Genomic DNA, 26753 nt, shown 5'->3' with positions numbered 1-26753 from the left:
ACCACTCTGTCGCCTAATTTAAAAAAAAAATCTGGATGAAGTTCTGCATTTGAAGAGTTTAGAGCTAACGTGAAATCAGCTTTAGCAGGTCGACTCCGGCAGGGAGAGGAGTGCAATGCATTGTGGGTTATTATGTAGTATGCTGTAGTGTAAACGCTTTGCATACTGTCTGATGGACTGAGTATGCAGTATGCAGGATGGCCAGTATGGGTATGGGAGTATGCAGTAGGCACCGGCAGTACGCGGTTTCGAACACGTCAACAGTGTCCTGCCTGTGAGCGGCTCCGCCTCCCTCCCCGCCCAGCAGGGGAACCAGCAGGTGGAACCGATCACCCGGTGGATGTTCCCGGCCGGCGGGGTGTGGAGGAGACACCTGAGTTGCATGAGGCGGGAAACAGCTCACCTGAACCGGTAATAAACAGAACAGTGTTCCTCTGTGACGAACCTGAGCAACGAACTCCTCTCAGCTGTGGATGGACAGCTGGTTAAGCTAGTAACAGCTGCTAACCAGCTGCTAACCAGCTGCTAACCAGCTGCTAACCAGCTGAGATGATCGGTGGTTCATATAAAAATCTCCGCCGGTTGAAAGGAGAAATGTTTGTTGCGTTCAGGAGCACCTGGGACATTCCGGCTTCAAACTCGAACTTCAATTTAAAGTTTTTTTTCCCCATTAAAGTGCAAAGTTTGTGTTTTTCATTTGATTTTAGCAAAAATTAATGATGACTTAAAACGTTGAAGTTTAAGTTGAAAATTCGCTGAAAGGGAACGAAAGAGCAGGTTCTGTGGAAAAGCATTTGATTTGTTCCTGTTTGTTTGCTGCCTCGGTTTTAAGTGTTCACTCACTTAAATGTTTAAAGTTACCTGAAGAAGAACTCTGGCTCTTTATGGCCGAAGCATTATTAGTTCTCTGATACTCCGAACTCTATTATTTGAGTTCTCTAATACTTACTTAGTGTTTTCTAAAGGTTTTTCATCAAAGAACTGAAGGAACCTGATAAATCTACTGCAGAATCCTAAAGAAGCCTAAAGGAACGTAAGGATCCAAAGAATTGCTAAATAAAGTAAAGAATGACAAAGAAACCGCAGAGAACTAAAGAAACCCGAAGAACCAGAGAACCAGAACGCTAAAGAGTTTTAAAGAGTTCTAAAGGAACTTCAGAGGCTCAAGAACTCTGCAGGAACCTGCATCTAGAACCTGATGTGAAGAAAATAAAAGACTGAAGAAAAGTCAGACAGGTTCTCTGGAACCCAGCAGAACGTCCCTGTGAAGAGAAGCTTCCGTTCTACAACTCCGACTTTAAGAAGTCCTGCTGTGTGGTCGTTACCCAGAACCCTCCTGTGGTTCCTCACTGTTCCTCAGAGTCTCTCCTCCATCACGATGAAGCACCTGAGCAGGTTATGATTAAAGATCCATGGTGGAAAAGTCTAAATCAGGTTGGGTTTTTTTTGGTTTTTTTTTGTTTTTTTAGAGTATCAGCTGCAGTCTGACCAGGACTCCTGGTTCTGGACTCTTTGTTCTGGACTCCTGGTTCTGGACTCCTGGTTCTGGACTCCTGGTTCTGGGCTCCTGGTTCTGGACTCCTGGTTCTGGACTCCTGGTTCTGGACTCTTGGTTCTGGACTCCTGGTTCTGGACTCCTGGTTCTGGGCTCCTGGTTCTGGACTCCTGGTTCTGGACTCTGGAGGAAGTGGTTTTAGCAGCAGCGGTCTGTCGGGAGCAGGATCTGGGTCTCGGTCTGATCAGCGGGGATTTCACTCCCGGTTCTTATTTGCAGCGGTCTTGTAATTTACAGACGGTCCCTGAACGCCACACAGAGGCCAGTTCTCGTTGAGGTTGTAGCGCCCTCTGGTGGAGCTCAGGAGAAAGACTGGCCGGAGGCAGAGGAGAACCTTCAGCCTGAACCCGTTTTTATTCTCTAAAGCTTTTCCCTCTTTTTACATCCTTCTTCTTCTTCTTCTTCTTCTTCTTCTTCTTCTTCTTCTTCTTCTTCTTCTTCTTCTTCTTCTTCTTCTTCTTCTTCTTCTTCTTCTTCTTCTTCTTCTTCTTCTTCTTCTCCTCCTCCTCCTCCTCCTCCTCCTCCTCCTCCTCCTCCTCCTCCTCCTCCTCAAACACACGAAGCTTCTAACTGAGGAAACCCGGACAGCACGACTCCCAGGCGCCCCACGGTGGTGAAAACACAGCACTGCACTCAAAACAAAACCAGGATCAGAAACAAACCGAGTCCAGGACAGAACTCGTCTCTTCAGCTTTCTCTGATGTTCTGTTTGAACGAAGCGTCTGAGTCTTCATCACATTCTGAGGAAGAGTTCTGAAGCTGGAATCAGTGAACATCCTCGACTTTAACAAGCTCCCAGCGTGACGCTGCGCAACGAGAAGAGAATAGAGTAGAGTAGAGTAGAATACTACAGTAGAACAGAATGCGTTTATTGTCATACATGCTTGACCTAATTTAGAAACAACTTTTTGGTGCAAATAGAAAATAGGGAGGAATTAAGAATAGCAATAAATAATGTATATATACAGCTACTGTTGGAGCTGTTTATTGGTCTTTGAATATTTTCTGAATATTTCTTCAGTTTTTTTGTTTGTGTTTTTGCATATAGTGTTTATTTTGTTTACATTTATTATTTATTTATTTTCCATGTTTGTTTTGGGTAAATGACACATTATTTTCTGTTAGGCTTCATTTTGTACATTTATGGTAATTATTACCACGGGCACCTGGCGGGCCATAGGACCAGCATGCACCTGGCGGGGCCATAGGACCAGCATGCACCTGGCGGGGCCATAGGACCAGCATGCACCTGGCGGGCCATAGGACCAGCATGCACCTGGCGGGGCCATAGGACCAGCATGCACCTGGTGGGGCCATAGGACCAGCATGCACCTGGGCGGGCCATAGGACCAGCATGCACCTGGCGGGGCCATAGGACCAGCATGCACCTGGCGGGGCCATAGGACCAGCATGCACCTGGGCGGGCCATAGGACCAGCATGCACCTGGCGGGGCCATAGGACCAGCATGCACCTGGGCGGGCCATAGGACCATTTGGTTGCTTGCCTGGAGACATAAACCAAGAAGAACTCACTGGAATTTCGGTGGACTTTGCTTTCGTTTGCCTGCATCAGTGGCAGTTTGAAGTTTAAGTTAAGTTCTGAATTGTGTTGTGTCAACGACAAATAGCCTAGCCACTACAATACACACACACACACACACACACACACACACACACACACTGATCAAAAAAGTTAGAGGAGCACTTTTGAATCAGAGTGTAGCGACCCATCAGCCAAACGTCTGGGACATTGATCCGGTGGCTTCAGCAGCAGAGGGGTCGTTCATCAGTTTCAGCTGCTTTGTTGTTAATGAAATCAACAACAGGGGCAACAATGAGACGGCCCCCAAACCAGGAATCCAGGTTCCCTCCTCGTCTCTTTTGGCTGATTTTTTACTGACTGACTTTCTACTGCTGGAGTTTTTCATTGGGCTTGGATCGACTTCTCTGGAGCGCACGGAGCGCGACCTGGACGCTACAGACGGCACTCCTCGTCCAGCTCCGCCGGGACGGCACACCGAGGTCTGCGGTGCCTCCCAGCACAGTCTCCAGAGCGCGGAGGACGTTCCAGGAGACAGGGGGCTGCTCCAGGGGAGCCGGACAGCGCCGCAGGAGATCCTCAACCCCTCAGCAGGATCGGTATCTGGAGGAACTGGATGAGCTCTGCCAGAGCCCAAGATGACCTCCAGCCGGCCGCTGGCGTGAATGTTTCTGACCAAACCATCAGAAACGGGGTCCAGGAGGGCCCGGCGGCCCCCGGCGGCCTGCAGGGGCCCTGTGCTCACTGCCAGCCACGCCTCTGGCGCCCTGGGCTCTTCACTGAGGAGAGCAGGTTCCAGCTGACGGGTCAGGGTCTGGAGACGCCGTGCAGAAGGTTCTGCTGCCTGCAGCGTCATCCAGCAGGACCGGTCTGCTGCTGGGCGGTGGTCTGGGGAGGCATCTCCCTGGACGGACGCGCAGACCTCCACAGGTCCGATGACGGCACCCTGACTGCTGCCAGACATCGGGATGAAATCCTGGGACCTTTGTCAGAAGCTACGCTGGTGCAGTGGGACCTGGTCCCTCCTGGTCCACGGTAACACCTGGCCTCATGTGGCTCGGGTGTGCAGGCAGATCCTGGAGGATGAAGGAACTGAAACCGCTGACTGGCCCCACCTTCAGCTGAGCTAAACCAGCAGACCTCCTCTGGTCCACCACATTCAGGTCCATCCGGCGCCGCCCGGCTGCTGCTCGGTCCAGGAGCTCAGTGATGTCCTGGTCCAGATCTGGGAGGAGATCCCCAGGACACCGTCCGCCGTCTCATTAGGATCACGACCCGTACAGCCACACGGGGCCACACACACTCCTGAGACCGGACCAGGCGGCATCAGGTCCCACTGGGGGGTCTTTGATTTCCCCTCTGGAGGCTGATCGTTTTCATTTCTGTCAGAGTATGTGGCAACATTTGGTCACTAATACATCACCTGCTTACTATCAGGAAAGATATTCAAGATCAAAAAAGTACAAAAGTGATAAAAAGTAGAAAAGTCCAGAGTCCAGCAGAGCCGAGGCGGCAGGAAGAAGAATGCTGAAGAGATTCCTCTGCGCTGCTCGCTGCACAGGGGAGGAGAAAGACATGAACGTCTGTATTTCCATGTGGACAGAGTGACAGAGTACTGTGTTCAGTACTCTGATTACTCTCTGGGTAGGAGGACCTGGTGAGTCTGGAGGTGCAGGCCTGGATGGAGCTGGACTCCTCCTGAGGACTGCAGGGAGAACAGGAGGTCCGGGTGGGAACCGTGTCCGGACCTCCTGAGTCTCCAGAACCTTCCTGTCAGGAACCAGACCGTCTCTCCAGAACCGGTCCAGAAGACCAGCGGCAGGTCCAGGACACGCTGACCTCAGGAAGTCCTGAGCTGCTGAGCTGGTCTCACCAGGCGGTGCTGCTGGTCCCCCATGTGAGGTCTGACCCGGTCCACCAGGTCCCCTCTGTAGAATGACGAGTGGTTATCCTTTTCCCAGAAACGTCTTTATTTTCAAACAAAACCAAGAACAGGCATTTTCCAGTCAGACTCCATTAACTCCACAACAAATCACTCTTTCTGTGTGAGAGCTCCCCCTACAGTCCTCTTTGGGCAATAGACCGTAAAGCATTTAAAGTGACATGAACTGATAAAGTGTTTCTATATAATCCCTATATGACATCTCCCCTTTCAAGTTAATCCAATTTTAACCCCTTAAAGTGCAATGAACATTTAATTAGCAATCACAATTTATATTGGTTTAACATACCAACAAAACAACTTAAACTATTCAGTCTGAGCAACTACTGTATAATTCAAACTCGAAACTGACTTTAGATCAATAGCACCAAATCCCTTTTTCAAACGTAAACATTCAATGTAAACAGGTACATAAAGCTTTGCTGTAATACTAGCTCTCTGCTGGCATAAATGCAATAAAATGAACAAACACAAAACATTTCAAAGAGTCCATTTCAAACTTCAAAATCACATTCCAATCTTCACAGTAACTTTTTATTCTTTTTTTTTTTCTTTTCTTTCAAATATTTGTCTGAGCCCCTGTTCCCCCCCAAAGGCCATATTGTGCACAGCGCACAGAGAGACTACAGGTCCAGTCTCTTGACAGGTTTGCACATGCGTCCAGATCTAGTACGGACAGTCATTGAGGAATCATTGGGTGTGTGCGAGTCAGTGGTAGCCTGGGTAACGACAGAGGAAGCAGTCTCTGAAGTAGCTGAGTCCGTAGATGGAGGAGGCTCCACCAAAGCACTCTCAGCTGTCGGAGATAGGAGAACAGTCCCTGATTGTGGATGCCCTTCCATCTGCTGGCGAAGATGACGCCGGTTGCGGCGCAACACTGCTCCCTGTGGTGTATGCAGAAGGTAGGAGCGTGGAGTGGCACACTCCTCGGAAACAACTGCAGACGTCTTCCAGGTCTTTTCCTGGTCCAGCTTGGTGAAGACCGTGTCCCCAGGACGCAGAGGAGGAAGGGGTCTCGCTCCATGACGACGGTTGTAGTAGAAAGCTTGCTTTGCCTTCTCCACGGCGTCCTTCTGCATTATGATGTGTTTGTTGGGCCACTTTGGTTGAAGATTCTTCTCCAAGGTGGGCAGAGTTGTGCGAATCTTTCTACCCATTAGAAGTTCAGCTGGACTGACACCAGTAGTGGTGCAGGGTGTTGATCTGTAGCACATGAGAGCTATGAGCGGATCCTCCTGCTTGAGGATTTTCTTTGCAGTTTGCACTGCTCTCTCTGCGTGGCCATTTCCTTGAGGATGGTGAGGGCTGGATGTGATGTGTTTAAAGTCCATTTCACCGGCAAACTCTCGGAACTCAGCACATGAAAACTGAGGTCCATTGTCGCTCACCACCTCCTCAGGAATACCAAATCGGGCAAATGTAGCCTTCAGTTTCTGAATAACCTGAAAGCTTGAGGTGGATGGCAGATGCAATATCTCCAAAAAACGTGAATAGTAATCAGAAACCACCAGGTAATTGTTTTTGTTGTACTCACAAAGATCAAGTCCAATTCTTTTCCAGGGGCGGTCTGGGAGTTGAGTAGAGATGAGCGGCTCTTTCTGCTGTGTGCGTTTCAGCTCCTGACATGTTTGGCAGCGCATGACAGTGTCTTTGAGCTCAGCTGAGAGTCCTGGCCACCAAACAGAGGAGTTTGCTCTGTCTCTGCATTTAGTGAGTCCTTGGTGTCCAGCATGAATTTTCTTTAGCATTTCAGCCCTTTATGACTTTGGGATGACAATCCTTGAACCGCGTATGACTAGGCCATTAGTCTGTGACAGTTCATTTTTCACTTTCATGTATGCTCGGACATTCAGTGGCACTTTGTTCTTGTATTCAGGCCAGCCATGCTGTATGAATCTGATGACAATTTGTAGTTCGCTGTCATCTGCCGTAGCTGTTTTGATGCTCTCGAGTTGGCTCGGAGAAGCCGGGATGCCTTGGACCACTGTGGCTATGTAACACTCAACATCGCTGTGGGTGTCGGTTTGCTCGTTGGTGTGTGGCTGTGGGCTGCGTGACAGGGCATCTGCGACAACGAGTGTTTTCCCTGGCACATAAACTGCTTCTGGTTTGTACCTCATAAGTCTCATCAGAAGACGCTGGCATCTCACAGGAACGTTGTCCAAGCTTCGGCTGTTCACGAGAGGTACTAACGGTCTGTGGTCAGTCTCTAGTCTGAACTGATCCAAGCCGCACAGATATTTGTCAAACTTCTCACACGCCCACACGCTGGCCAAACATTCTTTCTCAATCTGGGCGTAATGTTTTTCGGCCTCCGACAGACGTCGGGAGCAGTATGCGACTGGCTTCCACTCTTCTCCGTGGAGCTGGAGGAGTACAGCCCCTAACCCGTAGCTGCTAGCATCAGCTGACACGGCTGTTGGTTTTCCAATGTCATAGAAGGCGAGAACCGGTGCTGTTGTTAGCATACTTTTGATGTTCTCGAAAGCTGACTGTTGTGACGGACCCCAGGTCCAGGTGTTTTTGATCTTCAGTAGCTCATATAGGGGTTGACCAATGGTGGCGAGAGCAGGGATGTACTTGCCGAGGTAATTGACCATCCCAAGCACTCGTCTCAGTTCTTGTACATTTTGTGGTGGGGGCATCTGGCTGATTGCTTCAACTTTCTCCGGGTCTGGCCGAACCCCGGAGTGGTCAATCAGGTGACCCAGGAACCGCAGTTGGTTCTGTCTCAAGGAGCACTTTTCTTTGTTGAGCTTGAGGCCAGCTGACTCGATGCGATGTAACACCTTGATCAAACGAGCATCGTGTTCCTCCATGGTGGAGCCGTACACCAGGATATCGTCCATGAAAACCTCCACACCTTCTAAACCTTCCAGAGTTTCCAGCATTTTACGTTGGAAGATTTCAGGTGCGCTTGTGATGCCAAAGGGTAATCTCTTAAAGCAGTATCTGCCAAACGGTGTGATGAACGTTGTCAATTTACAACTGTCTGGGTGCAGAGGGATCTGCCAGAATCCGCTGGCAGCATCCAGGGATGAAAACACCGTTGCTCCACTCAGTTTGGAGGTTATCTCGTCAGAGGTTGGTAGTATGTAACGCTCTCTTTTGACAGATTTGTTTAGTTTTGTCAGGTCTACACAGATCCTGGCTCTGTTTGTGTTTTTCTTCTCCACTGGGACCATGGGAGCACACCATTCAGTTGGTTGTGTCACACGCTCGATGACCCCATTTTGCTCCATTCTGACCAGCTCATCCTTCACCTTTTGCAGCATGGGGAAGGGCACCCGACGTGCAGTGTGTACAGCATACGGCACTGCATCTTCTCTTAGTTCGATTTTTACTGCTTCAGTCCTCAAGGTGCCATGTTCCCCGTATGGCTGATGCTGTCTGCCTGCACTGTTTGAAATCTCATCTACTCTTCTCACAAGGTTCATTTCAACTGAAAGTGAGCGACTGAGCAGATTGTTAACCTTCTGACCTTGCACAACGTACATTTTGGACATGTAGTTTTTTCCTTTGTAGCCTACCATTACGTTTAGGCAACCTAGGCACAGCAGTTCTCCTCCTGGGCTGTCCAGAGGAAGGTCAGATGGTTGTAACACCGTTTGGCTGAGGGAGTGGAAAGTTTCTTCATTTATTACATTGACGTCAGCTCCTGTGTCAATTTTGAATTCGACCGGGACAGAATCAATCTGGAGCATCACGGTCCATGTTTCACTTTTGTCTTGGGAATTGCACACTGAGCCCAGAAAGTAGGAGGTTTGCTCACAGTTCACCGTTTCTGTGACTTCATTAACTGACCTGCCACTGCGGCATACTCTGGCCCAGTGCCCAATTTTATGACAATTATGACAGGTAGCTTTTGAAGCTGGGCATTTCTCATCTCCCCTGTGCTGTGATTTGCCACATTTCCCACACTTTTTTCCAGTTTCTCCCCATTTTCTGTTTGTGTTAGACTTGCCTTGTTTGTGTTGTGGCTTCCAGTTGGTGTTCTTGGTTTTGTGCCGCACCTCTTGCACCGTCGCTGCTGCTGCGTCTCCTTGCTGACTGACTTGTGCCGCGACCTCCTCAGATTGCCTCACGGTCTGTACCGTGAGCGCCAATGTCAGGTCCGACATCAGTTGCAGCTTGCGTGAGAGCTCTTTGTCCTGGATCCCGACGACGATCCAGTCTCGGATGTGTTCCTCTCTGGCTGCTCCGAAATCACAGTGTTCAGACAGTTCATAGAGAGCCCGGATAAAACTCTCCGCTTTCTCCCCTGGCCGCTGGACACGCTGGTGAAAACAAGCCCGCTCGTGTATCACGTTCCTCCGCGGGAAAAAGTAGTCATCGAACTTAGCCAAAACAATCTTTATGTCATCTTTTTCTTTTTCTTCTGCGAAGGCAAAAGACTTGAAAATGTTTTCGGCCTCCGCTCCCATAGCGTATATAAGGCAGCTCACCTGCACTGCGCCCTCGTCTTTATCGAGTTTCGTGGCGATCCTGTACCGCTCAAAACGCTGTTTCCAGTCCGGCCATTCAGTCGGCTTTTCAAAGGAAAAATTCGCGGGAGGATTAAACTTCGCCATGGCGCTTGCTAGTCGATGTCCTTGCTCTTCTACAGCGATAATCCGGTCCGGGTGACTTCTGACACCATGTAGAATGACGAGTGGTTATCCTTTTCCCAGAAACGTCTTTATTTTCAAACAAAACCAAGAACAGGCATTTTCCAGTCAGACTCCATTAACTCCACAACAAATCACTCTTTCTGTGTGAGAGCTCCCCCTACAGTCCTCTTTGGGCAATAGACCGTAAAGCATTTAAAGTGACATGAACTGATAAAGTGTTTCTATATAATCCCTATATGACACCCTCGGGTTCCTCCCTCTTCCTCCTGAAGTCCAGAACCAGGTCCAGGTCCAGAACCAGTCTGTGAGGAGCTGAGGTCCAGATGACTGAGGGACCAGCAGGTGCTGAGGTTCAGGACCTGGTCCCTGTAGGTCAGGATGCTGCTGCAGTCCAGCAGTGGGCCCAGCACTCGGCCCTGGGGTTCTCCGGTTCTGACGGCCAGGGTGGAGGACCGGTGGCCCCAGTGGACCGACTGCAGACCGTCAGTGAGGAGGTCTGGCGCCGTGTTCCAACGTTAATGGTAACAGAACCACCGACGCGCCGGTTCCACGGTTCTTTAGGCTCAAACAGAACTTTGATCTCAGCGGTTCTCTGCAGTTCAGGTCTGGAATCCATTATTCTGGTCCTGTTAATAAATATAAGCTCTAGAAGAACGTTACCTCCTGGATGAACCCTGTTATCCCAGACTCCGAGTTACACCTTCATCATATATATTTCTTTAATTCTAACGAGACATTGATGCTTTTTTCTCATTATTAATTATTAAATTGTATTTATCGCTAAACTTCATATTCAGAAATGTGACTTTTCAAAACAGAAACCTTTTTCTTTTCTCTTTCTTTTCTTGCTCTGTTTAAATCAGAGACAGAGGAATAAGTTTCAGCCTCTTCCAGTCACTGAACCAGTTCACCGCTCCTGTTTCTACTGAAATATAATCTTGTGTTGTTTTTTCTTTGGTCATTTTTGTTTCTGTTTAATTTTTTCGGTGTGTATTTTTTTATTTCTCGTATTTTTATTCTCCGCTCTTCTTCGTTCCTTCGCTGTTTGTCTTTTTCTGAGACTTTAATTAAAAAAAGAAAAAACTGAGGCGCAGCTGATCAGTTTCGCTTTCCTTTTCTGTGAAGGTTGGATAAGTTTCGTTTTCCAGACTGCGGGAGGCGGACCAGCTGAGCGTCCGGGTCTCACTCTGCAGACTCTGGGATCCGCAGTCAGTCCGGCAGGAACCATGCTCTCCGCGGTCTCCTGGTTCTCCTGGGGAGAACGCAGCCAGCAGCGCTTCTGGACGAAGGAAGCCCAGAAATCCCACGGCACGCGAACGCAGCACGGGGTCCAGCTGTGGGAGCCCGGGTACCAGATCCGGGACCTGAGGGGGGGTCCGCAGCTGCTGGCCTTCACCAGGACCGACGGGAAGGCCTTCATCGTCCCCGGCGGGCCGCGCGGGAGGGGCAGGCTGAGTGAGAACATGAAGCTCCGGCTCCGTCTGGAACAATTCATCCATCAATTCATTCACTCATTCATCCTGACGGGAGGGAGCCTGGTTCGATGCTCTCCCTGCAGAGCGATTAAAGCGTTAATTAATTAATCAGGCCAGTTTCTGAGCTCAGGATGAGACGAGAAAACGATCAGTCAGGAAAAAACCCGAATCCTCTGATGTTCCAGATGTTCAGGAAAACTCAAACATTAGAACCAAGCGGAGGAAAGAACCCAGAGGTTCCCAACTTTCACAATAAAAGACATTTAACATTTAAAAATGTGAAACTTGAAAAAAAAAAAACATCCTGCTGGAACTGAAGAGTTTTGAAGTCGAGGAATAAAGTAATTGACAAGGATTGTTTACCGTTAATCTGGAGTTAAACTGGTTTAATCTGGAGTTAATCTCTCAGTGCTAAAGTCTAAACTTGCTGTTAAACTTTCAGAAAAGCTTAAAAATCAGAATAAATCAGGATTAAAGATCAGAAGATCTGAGAGGAAAGAAGGAAGCAGGAAGAGATCTTCTGTTTCGTCTCACAGCTTCTGCTTGTTTTGTTTCATCTGTTGTTGTTTTGTTGTTTTCCTGGAGTCTTCATGTTCTTCACTCCTCCTCATTCTGGTCTTCAGTCCCTCCAGCTGCAGGCTCTACTGGTCGCTTCAGTCAGACCGTCTGTTGCTGTTTGTTGTTTGTTGTTGTTTGTTGCTGTTGTGTGTTTGTTGTCTGTTGTTTGTTGCTGTTGTGTGTTTGTTGTCTGTTGTTTGTTGTTGTCTGTTGTTTGTTGTTTGTTGTTGTTTGTTGTCTGTTGTTTGTTGCTGTTGTGTGTTTGTTGTCTGTTGTTTGTTGTCTGTTGTTTGTTGTTGTCTGTTGTTTGTTGCTGTTGTGTGTTTGTTGTCTGTTGTTTGTTGTTGTTTGTTGTCTGTTGTTTGTTATCTGTTGTTTGTTGTTGTCTGTTGTTTGTTGCTGTTGTGTGTTTGTTGTCTGTTGTTTGTTGTCTGTTGTTTGTTGTTGTCTGTTGTTTGTTGCTGTTGTGTGTTTGTTGTCTGTTGTTTGTTGTTGTCTGTTGTTTGTTGCTGTTGTGTGTCTGTTGCTGATCACTTTGTGTTCTGCTGGTTCTGCAGAGTTCCTCACAGACCGGATCCGAGCTCTGAGCTGCAGAGACGACGAGGCGACGCTGCTGGAGGAGGGAGGAGGAGTGCTGAGGGTGGAGCTGACACACACTCCGCCCAGCGCCAGGTCTCACACACACACACACACACACACACACACACACACACACACACACACACACACACACACACACACACACACACACAATGTCAGATAAATTCTGAAATCCTATTTCCCCTGATCAGCTGCAGTCTGATCAACACCAGATCCCTGATCAGTAACAGATCCCAGATCAACACCAGATCCCTGATCAGTAACAGATCCCAGATCAACACCAGATCCCTGCTCTCTCCAGGCCTCTCCCAGGTTTCTCGGACCTGCTGGTCTCTCAGGTGTCGTGCGGCAGCCGCCACTCCCTGGCCCTGACCAGAGGTGAGTTAGTGATCCACTGATCCACTGATCCACTGATCCACTGATCCTTTTCTTTCTTTCAAACTGAGTTTCTGTTTCCTGATTGAAACTTTTCTTCCCAAAAATGTTTTTCTTGGAGGCTTCAGGTTTTTTTTTGAGATTTGATTCTTATATTAATGTTGAACTTCTGTCTCCTCCTCTTCATCTTCCTCCTCCTCCTCTTCCTCCTCCTCCTCCTCATCTTCCTCCTCCTCATCTTCCTCCTCCTCATCTTCCTCCTCTTCCTCTTCCTCCTCTTCCTCCTCCTCATCTTCCTCCTCCTCATCTTCCTCCTCCTCTTCCTCCTCCTCCTCCTCATCTTCCTCCTCCTCATCTTCCTCTTCCTCTTTCTCTTCCTCTTTCTCCTCCTCCTCCTCCTCCTCCTCTTCCTCCTCCTCTTTCTCCTCCTCCTCCTCTTCCTCTTCCTCCTCCTCCTCCTCCTCTTCCTCCTCCTCCTCCTCGTCTTCCTCTTCCTCCTCCCAGACGGCCGGCTGTTCTCCTGGGGTCTGGACTCCCGGGGCCAGCTGGGTCTCGGGGGTTCTGGTTCTGGTTCTGGTTCTGGTTCCGGTTCCGGTTCCCCCCGGCTGGTCAGCGTTGTGTCGGCGCTGCCGTTGGTCCGGATCGCGGCGGGAGGCGAGCAGAGCTTCGCCATCTCGGTGTCTGGCGGCGTTTTCTCCTGGGGGGCGAACGACAGCGGCCAGCTGGGCCTGGGAGACGTCACAGGTGGGGGGGTGGGGAAGTGGGGGGGGTGGGGGGCGCCGCCGCCGTTCAGACTGCCGCCAGAACGCCAGCGTCTGCCATGTTCTTGGTTCCTGCAGATCGGAAGACGCCGTCAGCTGTCCGCTGTCTGAACGGCAAGAAGTCCACCGACGTGTCCTGTGGAAGAGCCCACACCGCCGTCCTCACCAAGGTCTGTCCCCGTCCGTCCCCCGTCCGGCGGCGGGAACCTCCCAAGTGTCCCCCCCACTGTCCCTCCCACTGTCCCGCCCCTTGACTCCGTGGCTCCGCCCCCTCAGGACGGCGCTGTCTTCACCTTCGGCTGTGGACGCCACGGTCAGCTGGGACACAACTCCTACCGGGACGAGCTGCGGCCGCGGCTGGTGACGGAGCTGTGGGGGTCAAAGGTCGTGGCAGTGGCGTGTGGAAGGTACGGCAGGGTTCTCCCAGCGTGGAGGAGGTTCTCCTGACGTGGTTCCGCCGTGTGTTCTCTCCTCAGCCATCACACTCTGGTTCTGACCCGGTCCGGCTCCGTGTTCTCCTTCGGCCTTGCGGAACACGGCCAGCTGGGCCGCGGGCCGGAGACCCCCCCGGCGGTTCCGCTGCCGGTCCAGCTGCCGCCCGGTAACGGTTCTGCCGTCCGTCCCGGTAGAACGCCAGGCGGAACCGCCACGTCTCACCCTGTGGTTTCAGGTCGCAGCGTCCGGAGGATCTTCGCGGCGGGAAACTGCTCGTTCGCCTCTGCAGGCGAGGTACGGCTCTGCGTTCTGCTCCGGATCAGAAGGTTCTGGAACCTGACGCTGTTCTCTTCTGCAGGACGTTTCTGGAGACCCGGGTGGCGGCGGCGGAACGCAGCTCTGCCTCGACGACGGCGTTGATTCCTGGAGCTCTGAGTGCGACTCAAAGACCTGGAGGAAGATCCAGAAGTGAGTCTGCTTCAGTTCTGCTGAGGAACCGCAGAACCGGACCGAGATGAGGTTCTTCATGGTGTTTTAGAAAAGTTTGACTTAAAGCTTCTTTCTTGATCGGTTCTGCTTCCCTTGACATCGGAGTCGGTTCCTCGTCTTGTTTTCGGACGGTTCCTGGTTTTTCAGTCCTGCTGTGGAACTTTGTCTCTCTGGATTAAAAATGGTGGAACTCTTCACAGGGACCTGAAGCAGACGTTCTCCTCTGCGTCCTGCTGGAACCGGAGCTTCCTCCAGCGAAGGTACGCCGGGCGCTCAGGGAGGTGATGGAATCTCGGGGGACGTCAGGGTGTCTCTGGGACGTCGGGGCGTCTCTGGCACGTTGGGCGCTTCGGGGACATCGGGTGTCTCTGGGACGTCAGGGCGCCTCGGGGACATCGGGGTGTCTCGGGGATGTCAGGCGCTTCGGGGATGTCGGGGCGTCTCGGGGACGTTGGGTGTCTCGGGGACATAGGGGTGTCTCGGGGACATAGGGGGTTTCTCGGGGACATCTCGGGGACGTCGAGGTGTCTCAGGGACATAGGGGTGTCTCGGGGACGTCTTGGGGACGTCGGGTGTCTCGGGGATGTCGAGGGGATGTCGAGGTGTCTTGGGGACATAGGGGTGTCTCGGGGACGTCGAGGTGTCTTGGGGACATAGGGGTGTCTCGGGGACGTCGAGGTGTCTCAGGGACATAGGGCTGTCTCACGGACGTCTTGGGGACGTTGGGTGTCTCGGGGATGTCTCGGGGATGTCGAGGTGTCTCGGGGACATAGGGGTGTCTCGGGGACGTCTTGGGGACGTCGGGTGTCTCGGGGATGTCTCGGGGATGTCGAGGTGTCTCGGGGACATAGGGGTGTCTCGGGGACGTCGAGGTGTCTCAGGGACATAGGGGTGTCTCTGGGACATTTGGGAGTATCGGGGCATCTCGGGGACGTCGGGGCGTCTCAGGGACGTCTGGTCCAGAAGACGGAGGCCTGCTTGACGTCCGTCTCCACCTCTACGCCGACGACACCCTGCTCTCCCTCCCAGAGTGGAACTCAAACCTGAGTCCCTCTCAGCGTTCTGCTCTTTTCCAGACAGAACCGCTCCGTTCTTCATCTAGAACCGGGTTCTGCAGCCTCTAGGACCAACAGAACCGTTCCGGTCCAGCAGTTCTGGAGCCGTAAAGAACCTTTAATGCAGCTCAGGAAGCTTCAGACTGAAACTAGATCTGATGAAGCATCATGAAGTTTCACTCCAGTTCAGAACAGAGAACATTTTATTACACTGAACTAGTTTTTGTTCCTGATTTTAACAGTTTTCTTTCTGTTTTTGAGACTTTTTGTTGACAGTTTTGAAATTTTATCCGTTTTACCTCTTTTTTAAAGAGTTTTTTTTTTTTTTTTGTTGCCATATTTCATTTTCTGATGTTAGAAATTGGAGACATTTCAGGTTTTTCTCTCATTTTTCCTCCATTTCTTGTGGTTTTTACTATTTTTCTCAGTTTCACTTGAACCTTTTCTGAATCCCTTTTGAACCCAGAGTGACGAATCATATAATGATTTAAAAATAAGTAAAATGTTTATTCAGGCTCCGTGGAGCCGCTGCAGAGGGACTGAAGAGCCACATGTGGCTCCAGAGCCGCAGGTTGAACACCCCTGATCTAGGACGTCGGTTCTAGTTCTGCTGTGGTTCCCTGGAGCTTTCACTACATTTTACCTCTATACGCTTTTTATTATAGTTTTAATTTAATTTACACTCCAGAGTCTTTTTAAAATGACTTTTTTTTCCTTGGATTTAAAAAACAATTCTTATAATAGGAAAATATGTTAAAATGAGAATTAATGTCATTTCATCTTTTCTCTGCTCATATTCAGGATTTTACAGATTAGTATTTAATTTTTATTCTTTATTCCAGACTCCGCTTTCTATTTATCCCGTGGATCATTAAAGTAGTTTCTCTGAGAGTAAAGTAGTTTTCTATTCGAAATGTTAAATTATCTGGAAAATGCTGAAGAAGGAAAACCAGGAACAAAAACCAGCTGGAAACGGCCTGAACTGTCTGCCGACTAAAGCTTCTACAACCGCCCAGATGTTGAAGGAGTTTCAAAAATTCAAATTCAAATTCAGCTTTATTTATGAAGTGCCAATTACAACATGGCTGCTTCCAGACACTTTTACAGAGAAACCCAACAGATCCACAGGAGCAGCATGAGCCACTGTGGAAACAATACCAAAAACAGAACACTGAAACTTTGGAGGCTGTTTAACCTTCAGAACGCTTCGGACTTCAGCCTGCAGAACCTGATCTGGACCCCGGGACTCTGTTCCTGACCCGGTCTGCACAGCATCCTCACTTTGTCTCCTTCCTCTTCCTCCAGCGGAGACAGACACTTCCAGACGTCCCCGGAGTTCCACGGCGTGAATCTCCCGGCTGCACGGCGAGCTTTTGAGCAGCTGCTGAAACCGGAGCGAGCTGCAGCGAAGGTGCGTCGACGGCAGGCTTCCTCCGGAAACGATCCGAGTTCGAGGTTCCACCGCAGCAGCAGCAGCAGCCGGTTTAAAAAGTTCACCGTTTTAAACTTTTTCATCCATCCATCCATCCATCCATTTTCTACCGCTTATCCGGGGCCGGGTCGCGGGGGCAGCAGTCTCAGCAGGGACGCCCAGACTTCCCTGTCCCCAGACACTTCCTCCAGCTCCTCTGGGAGGATCCCAAGGCGTTCCCAGGCCAGCCGAGAGACATAGTCTCTCCAGCGTGTCCTGGGTCTTCCCCGGGGTCTCCTCCCAGTGGGACATGCCCGGAACACCTCCCTAGGGAGGCGTCCAGGAGGCATCCTAAACAGATGTCCGAGCCACCTCAGCTGGTTCCTCTCGATGTGGAGGAGTAGCGGCTCTACTCCGAGCTCCTCCCTGGTGACTGAGCTCCTCACCCTGTCTCTAAGGGAGCGCCCAGCCACCCTACGGAGGAAGCTCATTTCGGCCGCTTGTATCCGGGATCTTGTCCTTTCGGTCATGACCCAAAGCTCATGACCATAGGTGAGGGTGGGAACGTAGATTGACCGGTAAATCAAGAGCTTCGCCTTTCGGCTCAGCTCCTTCTTCACCACGACGGACCGACACAACGACCGCATCACTGCAGCCGCTGCACCGATCCGCCTGTCAATCTCACGCTCCATCCGTCCCCCACTCGTGAACAAGACCCCAAGATACTTGGACTCCTCCACTTGGGCTAGGGTCTCTCCACCAACCTGGAGGGGGCAAGCCACCTTCCTCCGGTCGAGGACCATGGCCTCGGATTTGGAGGTGCTGATCCTCATCCCTGCCGCTTCACACTCGGCTGCGAACCGCCCCAGTGCATGCTGTAGGTCCGGGTTCGATGAAGCCAACAGGACAACATCATCTGCAAAAAGCTGAGATGAAATCCTGTGGTTCCCGAACCGGACCCCCTCGGGCCCCTGGCTGCACCTAGAAATTCTGTCCATGAAGATTATGAACAGAACCGGTGACAAAGGGCAGCCCTGCCGGAGTCCAACATGCACCGGGAACAGGTCCGACTTACTGCCGGCAATGCGGACCAGACTCCTACTCCGATCATACAAGGACCGGACGGCCCTTAACAAGGGGCCCCGGACTCCGTATTCCCGGAGCACCCCACACAAGACACCACGAGGGACACGGTCGAATGCCTTCTCCAAATCCACAAAACACATGTGGACTGGTTGGGCAAACTCCCAACAACCCTCGAGCACCCTATGGAGGGTATAGAGCTGGTCCACTGTTCCACGACCAGGACGAAAACCGCATTGTTCCTCCTGGATCCGAGGTTCGACTATCGGTCGGATCCTCCTCTCCAGTACCCTGGAATAGACTTTCCCGGGGAGGCTGAGGAGTGTAATCCCCCTATAGTTGGAGCACACCCTCCGGTCCCCCTTTTTAAACAGGGGGACCACCACCCCGGTCTGCCAGTCCAGAGGCACCGTCCCCGACCGCCATGCAATGTTGCAGAGACGTGTCAACCAAGACAGTCCCTGCACATCCAGAGACTTAAGGTACTCAGGCCGAATCTCGTCCACCCCCGGTGCCTTGCCACCGAGGAGCTTACCAACCACCTCAGTGACTTCAGCTTGGGTGATGGACGAGTCCACCTCTGAGACCTCAGTCCTCCTCTGAGACCTCAGCCTCTGCTTCCTCCACAGAAGACGTGGCGACGGGATTGAGGAGGTCCTCAAAGTATTCCTTCCACCGTCCAACAATATCCCCAGTTGAGGTCAGCAGCTCCCCACCTCCACTGTAAACAGTGTTGGCAGAGACCTGCTTTCCCCTCCTGAGGCGCCGGACGGTTTGCCAGAATTTCTTCGAGGCCGACCGATAGTCCTCCTCCATGGCCTCCCCGAACTCCTCCCAGACCCGAGTTTTTGCCTCCACAACTGCTCGGGCTGCAGTTCGCTTGGCCTGCCGGTTCCTGTCAGCTGCTTCTGGAGTCCCATGAGCCAACAAGGCTCGATAGGACTCCTTCTTCAGCTTGACCGCAGCCCTTACTTCCGGTGTCCACCACCGGGTTCGGGGGTTGCCGCCACGACAGGCCCAGGAGACCTTACGACCACAGCTCCGAGCAGCTGCTTCGACAATGGAGGTGGAGAACATGGTCCACTCAGACTCAATGTCCCCAGCCTCCCTCGGGACATGAGAGAAGCTCTCCCGGAGGTGGGAGTTGAAAGCCATGCTGACAGAGGGTTCCGCCAGATGTTCCCAGCAGACCCTCACAACACGTTTGGGTCTGCCAAGTCTGTCCGGTTTCCTCCTTTTTCTAACTTTTTCAATGCTTTTTAAAAACAGTTTCACATCTTTTAAACTTTTTCAGCTATTTCAGCTCTAAGCTTTTTTGTTCCTTCACTTCTGGCACGTCGCCAGCAGCAGCAGCCGGCAGGCACAAAGTAAAATTTCCTCTGATTTTACTGGTTGTAACATCTGCTGCTGGGAGCAGCGGCGCCGGGAGTCGGTCACCAGATGACAAGGAAACCAGTTCGTCCAGAACACCACGTGATTTGCTTCATCGCAGGAAACAAACAACGTCCAGAAAATAAGAGAGAGAGAGAAACGCAGCAGTCTGGTGTTGTTGGGTGTCGCCCCCTGCAGGTGGAGGAGGCCGTCCTGCTCATGCTGGGCTCTCTGGACCCCAGGCCGCCGGGGCTGGAGGCCCTGAGGGTCTACCTGCTGCTGCTCGAGCTCCTGCACGTTCTCCAGAGAACCGGGCGGCGGCAGAACACCCGGCTGGCCGAGGCGCTCGCCGCCGCCATCGTGAGTCTGTCCAGGGAGAACCTCCAGGTCATAGGTAAGGAACACCGAATAGAACCCGAGTCCTATTAGAACCAATCAGAACTCATTTAAAGCTGGATTTCACGTCACGTTAGCCCCGCCCACATTTTATATTTGGTCTGTGGATGACATCGCGTTAGCCCCGCCCACATTTTATATTTGGTCTGTGGATGACATCACGTTAGCCCCGCCCACATTTTCTCTACAGTCTCAATCTGTGAGCTGTAATGAAATACCAGAAAGCCTCATTCTTCATACCACAATGATGCTCCATCGCCTCGACCCGCCGCCCTGCTGCTGACCCCCCGGTGTGTGTGTGTGTGTGTGTGTGTGTGTGTGTGTGTGTGTGTGTGTGTGTGTGTGTGTGTGACTGCAGGGTCCTGGTGGTGCTCTCTGCCTCGCTCCACCTCTCTGGCGTACGTGACGGTGTGGAAGCAGACGCTGTCGGTGATCCTTGGCTCCGCCCCCGTTCCCCGTAACGCCGGCGTCAGGAACCTGCTGGTGGTTCTGCAGCTCCTGTACGACGTGAGTTCCCCCGCCCCCCCCGGCTCCGCCCCCTCCTCCCCCGGCGCCGCCCCCGCTCCCCATCTCCTCTCCGTGACGCTGTTGGTTCCTTCGCAGGCGAACGGCCGGGTCCCGGAGTCCCGCCGGTTACCGGACTCTGTCTTCTGCCTCCGGATGACGGAGCGCTTCCTGCAGGAGGAGCTGCTGCTCTGGAGAAACGTAACGACCAGCCTCTGCAGAACCCGGGACCAGGGACGGCTCCCCAGAGGAACCGTTCCTTTACACTACAACACCGGAACAGACCGCGGAGAACCACGGTCTCCATGGAAACAGGAGAAAACATGGCTTTGAAAACACTCTGTCTCCATGGAAACCGAAAGCAGAACTGTTCTCCGTGTTCTCCTGGTGTTCATGTTTAGAGTGTCATGTTCTCTGCAGCCGCAGTCAGAACCGACTGAGAACCGAGAGAAGGTTCTTACTGAAGTACGTCAGGGTCGGGGTCGGGTCAGGGTCAGGTCAGGGTCGGGGTCGGGGTCAGGTCAGGGTCGGGGTCAGGGTCAGGGTCGGGGTCAGGGTCAGGGTCAGGTCGGGGTCAGGGTCAGGTCAGGGTCGGGGTCAGGGTCGGGGTCAGGGTCAGGGTCGGGGTCAGGTCGGGGTCAGGGTCAGGTCAGGGTCAGGGTCAGGTCAGGGTCAGGTCAGGGTCAGGGTCGGGGTCAGGGTCAGGTCAGGGTCAGGGTCGGGGTCAGGTCGGGGTCGGGGTCAGGTCAGGGTCAGGGTCGGGGTCAGGTCGGGGTCGGGGTCGGGGTCAGGGTCGGGGTCAGGGTCAGGTCAGGGTCGGGGTCAGGTCGGGGTCGGGGTCAGGGTCGGGGTCAGGGTCAGGTCAGGGTCAGGGTCGGGGTCAGGGTCAGGTCAGGGTCAGGGTTGGGGTCAGGTCGGGGTCGGGGTCGGGGTCAGGGTCGGGGTCAGGGTCAGGTCAGGGTCAGGTCGGGGTCAGGGTCAGGTCAGGGTCAGGGTCGGGGTCAGGTCGGGGTCGGGGTCGGGGTCAGGGTCGGGGTCAGGGTCGGGGTCGGGGTCAGGGTCAGGGTCGGGGTCGGGGTCGGGCTTGGGGTCTGTCAGTCCAGAACCAGGGAGGCAGATCAAACCAGGAAAGAACACAAAGAACGCGGGATGTCAGGGACCAGCTGGTGGGGGACAGAGAGACGGGACTCGGGGAGGGACGGGGGACGAGACACCGGGAAAACCTGGACCGCTGAGGCGAGGGCCCCAGGGTGCAGGGACAGACAGAGACAGACGGAGACAGACAGGACCGTGTGTCTTCATGACTAAAGCCAGCAGCGCCTTCTAGAGGTCCAGCAGGGAAACTACATCTGCTTCAGAGCTGGAACCTTTCAGCCCAGAGCGTCTGGACCAGGATCCGCCGGTCCTGAAGGGATCCGCCTGTCCTGCAGGGACCCGCCGGTCCTGCAGGGACCTGTTGGTCCTGAAGGTTCCCCTGTCTTGCAGGGACCCGCCGGTCCTGCAGGGACCCGCCGGTCCTGAAGCTTCCCCTGTCCTGTGTTCCCAGGTGAGGCCCAGAGGTTCCCTCCTGCCGGGGTTCCAGCCTGACGGCAGCGAGCCGCTGGTTCTGGGACGGTTCCCCTTCCTGATGGACCTCAGAACCAAGAAGCTGGTCTTTGACGCCACTGCTGAAGCCATCAAGGTGAGGTTCTGCTGAGGTTCTCCGACCGTCACCACGGCGACCTGAGGAAGGCGGCCTAAACCTGGAACGTTCTCCTAGATTACAAAGATGTTTGAGATGGCTTCGCCCACTCTCTGGTTCTCCCTGGCGCCGGGCGTCGTCTACTTCGTCCTGAAGCTGAATCGAGAGTCGGTTCTAGAGGACACGTTCCAACAGCTGGCTGAGGCCCAGGACGGGGACTTCAGGAGACCGCTGGGGGTAGGAACAGTGCCCGGTTCTGCCGCAGGAACCCGTCTGTCTCCGGTTCCTCACGGAGTTCTCTTTCCGGTTCCTCCTGTGGTTCTGTCTTCCAGGTGTGGTTTGACGGAGCCTGGGATTCCGACCCGCTGTACCCGGTGTTCTTGAAGGATTTCTTCTACAAGGCGTTCCATGAGGCGTTTTCTCCTGAGTCCGGTTTGTTCATGTTCAACGACTCCGAGACGCTGGCCTGGTTCTCCTCCAGGGTGAGTCCCTGCAGAACGTTCCGATAGAACTCCTCAGTCCGTCCCGGTTCTGACTGAACGGTTCGGTGTCTTCCAGGCGCCGGGGGCTCCGGAACGGTTCTTCCACTTGGGGGTTCTGTGCGGACTGGCTCTGTACAACGGCTACATCGTTTACTTCCCGGTTCCTCTTGTTCTGTTCAAGAAGCTGCTGGACGTGGAACCGGCGCTGGAGGACATGCTGGAGTTCCAGCCCTGTCTGGGAGGGTGGGTTTCCACGGCAACGCTTCTGCGTTCTCACACGACAACATTCCCAAAACACTCCGAAAGCACAGCCAACGTTTTGTTTTCACTTGAAATTGTTACCATGGAAACTGGGCTTTTATCTGTTAGCTTACCTTTGGGCCACTCGTTGGGAGCTGTTAGCTTAGCTTTGTTCCACTCATTGGGAGCTGTTAGCTTAGCTTTGTTCTGTTCATTGGGAGCTGTTAGCTTAGCTTTGTTCCGTTCATTGGGAGCTGTTAGCTTAGCTTTGTTCCGTTCATTGGGAGCTGTTAGCTTAGCTTTGTTCCGTTCATTGGGAGCTGTTAGCTTAGCTTTGTTCCGTTCATTGGGAGCTGTTAGCTTAGCTTTGGGCGGCTCTTCGTATTTTCTGTCAAAACACATTAGAACACAGTCTGTCGGTCTGTCGGCCATGTTCCTTGTTCTCTGGAGGAAAAGCTCCGTTTTATCTCCGGCTGTAGTTCAGAACCTGCTCAGAACGTTGACCTCTGACCTGTTCTCCAGGTGTCTGCGCTCCATCCTGTACGAGTACAGCGACGACGTTCTGGAGGACCTCTGTCAGGACTTCTCAGTAGGTTCTTCTGTTCTCCGTCGTCGGTTCCGCCTTCGTCCCAGAACGTCAGGTCTGTTCTTCTGTGTGATAAAAGGTCAACTGGGACGGAACCGACGTCGACCTGGACCCCCAGAACGCCGGGAAGCCGGTGACCGGTCAGAACAAGTAAGGAACACCAGAGAAGCAGACAGAACAGGATGAAGAGAGCGGTGGTGGTTCTCCACCTCTGGGCGTTCTCATGGAGAACTCCGGAGGAGTTCCTGCAGAACGTGAGGATCAGGAAGAACCAGGAAATGATGGTTCTAAATTCAGCTTCAACCAGAATGTAGCGGCTGCTTCACTCCGCTCAGGTGAACTGAAGTCCGTCTTCTTCTTCTCTTGTCCCGTCGCCATGGCGCCCATTTTCCAAGATGGCCGCTGGAGCGAGCGCCAGACTCGATCAGAGACGATTGATTTAATGAATTTAATGATTGATTTAATTTTAAAGTCACAGCGTCAACCCTTAAACGAGACAGAGAAGAAACAGGAAGTGGAGTCTGTTCACTTCCTGTAGATGTCAATATGTCACTTCTTCCTCCCGTCCAATCAGAACCCTTCGGAGAACCTTGATTCAGAGTGAATCTTCTCTTGTAAACAGGAAGAAGAAAGCTAATTCAGAATGATTTCCTTCCAAATTAAGAGCGGTCTGTAACCATGACGACTCCAACTCAAACGTTGGAGGAAAGAGAACCGTTTCAGAACGGCGTAAAAGTGTTCACGTGTTCCGTCAGAGTGGTTTCAGTTCCGCCACCGCTCGGATTTGTTTCATGGTAGAAACAAATCGGGCCCAGAATAAATCCCTGAGGAACCCCGGAGCTGCAGAACCAGAGCTGCCAGAGGTTCCAGGGTTAAAACCAGATAAAGTCTGGGTGGGTTCTACTGGGTTCTACTGGGTTCCGCTGGGTTCTGTTCTACAGGAAGGAGTTCGTGGACGCGTACGTGGACCACGCCTTCAACGGGTCGGTGGCCGGGGCGTTCCGGGCGTTCCGGCGCGGGTTCTTCCAGGTGTGCGAGCGCGACGTGGTGAAGCTGTTCGGACCCGAGCAGCTGCAGGAGGTTCTGGTGGGAGAACACTTCCAGGACTGGGACTCGCTCCGGCAGGTACGCGGAGAACCGCCGGTTCCTCAGAACCGGGCCCGGCTCGGCCATGACCCGCGTTCCTCTCGCTCTGACAGAACACGGAGTATGAGAGCGGTTACCATGACGACCACCCCAACATCCAGATGTTCTGGGAGGTGTTCGAGGAGCTGACGGAGGCGGAGAAGAAGCTGTTCCTCTGTAAGTCGCCGTGGTTACCGGATCTGAATGAACGACTTCTGCTTCCTGTTTTAATCCTCTGGATGTAACTGCTCTCAAGACGAAGCCTTCTGATTGGACGGGAGGAGGAAGTGACGTATTGACGTCTACAGGAAGTGAACAGACCCCACTTCCTGTTTCTTTTCTATATTTCTTGATGAACTTTGATACTGCAGTTTTAAAAAGCGCCATGGCAACGGACTGTGCAGTGGTCAGTGGCTGAAACATCTGGACTGAAGCATCTGGGCTGAAACATCTGGGCTGAAACATCTGGGCTGAAACATCTGGGCTGAAACACCTGGACTGAAACATCTGGGCTGAAACAGACGTGTTTCAGTTTGCTGTTGACATAAATATTCGTCCTCGGCTCTCGGCCATGCAGCTCATCCCACAAATGCACGTATTCCACAGAACATCTGCCAGAACATCTGGAGATGTTTCAAACATGTCTTCCTTCCTCGCCTGCTGCCAATTTAGATCTGTTGATTCCAGATGTTGATTCCAGATGTGTGTTGATTCCAGATGTGTGCGCCCCCTGGTGGTCAGTATTTGGCCGCAGCTCAGATCTTCCTGGCTCCCCCTGCAGGGTTCGTGACCGGGTTCGAGCGGATCCCCAGTCTCAACGTGGACCGGATGAGGATGCGGATCACGGTGAAGGCGGTTCCGGATCAGTGCCGGGACCAGTTCTACCCCGAAGCGCACACCTGCTCCTCCCTGCTGCTGCTGCCGCTCTACTCCAGCAAGGACGTCCTGAAGGTCAAACTGAGAGAAGCTCTGGACAACAGCGGACGGATCTACCGCTGACCCGGGTCCGGAACCGGATCCTGGACCGGACCCGCCAGTCTGGACTCCTGGCTGTATATAAAGGTGGGCGGGGCTAACATGGCATCCCCCACAGTGTTCTCATTGGCTGTATATAAAGGTGGGCGGGGCTAATGTGGCGTCCCCCACAGCGTTCTCATTGGCTGTATATAGAGGTGGGCGGGGCTCCAGCAGTCGTCTCCATGCTGTCTGTCCAGCAGGACGCTGCAGATTGGAGGTTCTGCTGCTGTCTGGTTCCAGACAGGGTCGATCTTCCAGGCAGAGCTTTTAACTATCAGGCTCCTGTTGTTTACCTGTTTTTTTTTTTAATTTATTTATTTTGAGTGCTGAGACATGATGCTGCTGGACCTGACAGGGACAGAAAGTGAAAGAAACTAAAGGTGAAAAGACAAGACAACAACAACAGGAGGTGAAGAGAAGGAAGAGAGAGCGAGGACAGACAGCCAGTCAGCCGCTGCTCCTGCATGGAGACATGACTGAGGACGTCTTACGGACTTTTGTTGGAGATTATAGCTGCTGGTGAGGCTGAGGATCCAGGTGTCAAATTACGCCGGAGCATCAGGAGGTCGACTGCAGACCACCGTCAGTCTAACCCTCCACAGGAGAACAAGGGAGCTGAGTCCACAGGTAGAACATGAAGAGGGACTAAAGACCAGCCTGATCATGACCTCTGACCCCCGAGAAGACCAGAAGCAGGTCAGAGAGGCCCTCAGGGTCCAGACGACCAGGGGGGACCCCAGAGCCCAGATCCTGGCCCCCCCAGGCAGACGTCCACGCTCCGGTCCAGAATACTGAACACGATAAACCAGATGTGATGTGATTGGTCCAGTCTGTCACATGACCGCATCACCTGGACAGAGGGGAGCTGTGATTGGCTGATTGATGCTGAACTTTAATTCTAATTTCATTCTGCACTGAGACGGCTGACCAATCACACGAAGCAGGACCAGGACATGTTAGAGTCCAATGTGAGTCCAGCCGAGTCCAGTTTAGTCTAATCTCTAATCTGTTTCTCCATAATCCAGCCTGGAGCCCTGAAGCTGTCGTACCCAGCGGGGCCACCAGGGGGCCCTGCTACTCCTCACTGGGATTCATTCTAACCTTCTCTTCTGTGTTTCAGTTTATTGGATCAGTGTCACGTGTTTCTGTCACTCTGTTAAATAAACAAGACTTTGCTTTGATGTGGAACTTGTTCTACTGACCGGTAATAAAAACAGTGCCGATAAACCTGGACGCCCTGCTTCAGTCTGGGTCTGTTCTCTTCATGTTCGTTTGATTTCAAATGGAGACACTGTGGTGAGAAATGTTTTACATTTTGGGATAAAACTGTCTTCAAATAGGAAACCATGGAATTATAAAGCAGTTCAAACTGTGATTAATGTGTAAAATCTGTGATTAATTTTGATTAAAAATTAATCTTCTGATCGCTCTAAATTAAAGTTCTAAGTAGGGAAATGCAAGT

General features: G+C 52.3%; 1 protein-coding gene across 3 annotated transcripts; it reads left to right on the top strand.

Annotated features, from left to right (window-relative positions):
• The first annotated feature begins 10786 nt into the window (after positions 1 to 10786).
• On the top strand, positions 10787 to 26472 carry LOC115391834 (probable E3 ubiquitin-protein ligase HERC3). Of its 3 annotated transcripts, XM_030096211.1 has the most exons (23): positions 10788 to 11102; positions 12238 to 12352; positions 12582 to 12658; positions 13160 to 13399; positions 13495 to 13586; positions 13693 to 13823; positions 13893 to 14017; positions 14087 to 14145; positions 14210 to 14319; positions 14541 to 14600; positions 16701 to 16806; positions 19459 to 19654; positions 20015 to 20163; positions 20260 to 20361; positions 21707 to 21841; positions 21920 to 22078; positions 22174 to 22323; positions 22400 to 22566; positions 23086 to 23152; positions 23229 to 23299; positions 24091 to 24274; positions 24349 to 24451; positions 25056 to 26472. In XM_030096211.1, exons 1-23 carry the CDS (start codon positions 10874 to 10876, stop codon positions 25271 to 25273), a joined length of 3045 nt encoding a protein of 1014 aa, XP_029952071.1. In that variant the 5' UTR covers positions 10788 to 10873; the 3' UTR covers positions 25274 to 26472. The 3 variants fall into 3 exon arrangements, with proteins under 3 accessions (XP_029952072.1, XP_029952071.1, XP_029952070.1); XM_030096210.1 differs by having other exon boundaries at positions 10789 to 11102; positions 13893 to 14145; XM_030096212.1 differs by lacking the exons at positions 24091 to 24274; positions 24349 to 24451 and having other exon boundaries at positions 10787 to 11102; positions 13893 to 14145.
• Positions 26473 to 26753: the final 281 nt, after the last annotated feature.

This window comes from Salarias fasciatus, chromosome 7 (assembly GCF_902148845.1).
Source record: "Salarias fasciatus chromosome 7, fSalaFa1.1, whole genome shotgun sequence".
In the NCBI taxonomy this organism is placed as follows: domain Eukaryota; kingdom Metazoa; phylum Chordata; class Actinopteri; order Blenniiformes; family Blenniidae; genus Salarias; species Salarias fasciatus.
Note: the sequence above shows the minus strand (reverse complement) of the source record. Positions and strands in the feature narration are given on the sequence as shown.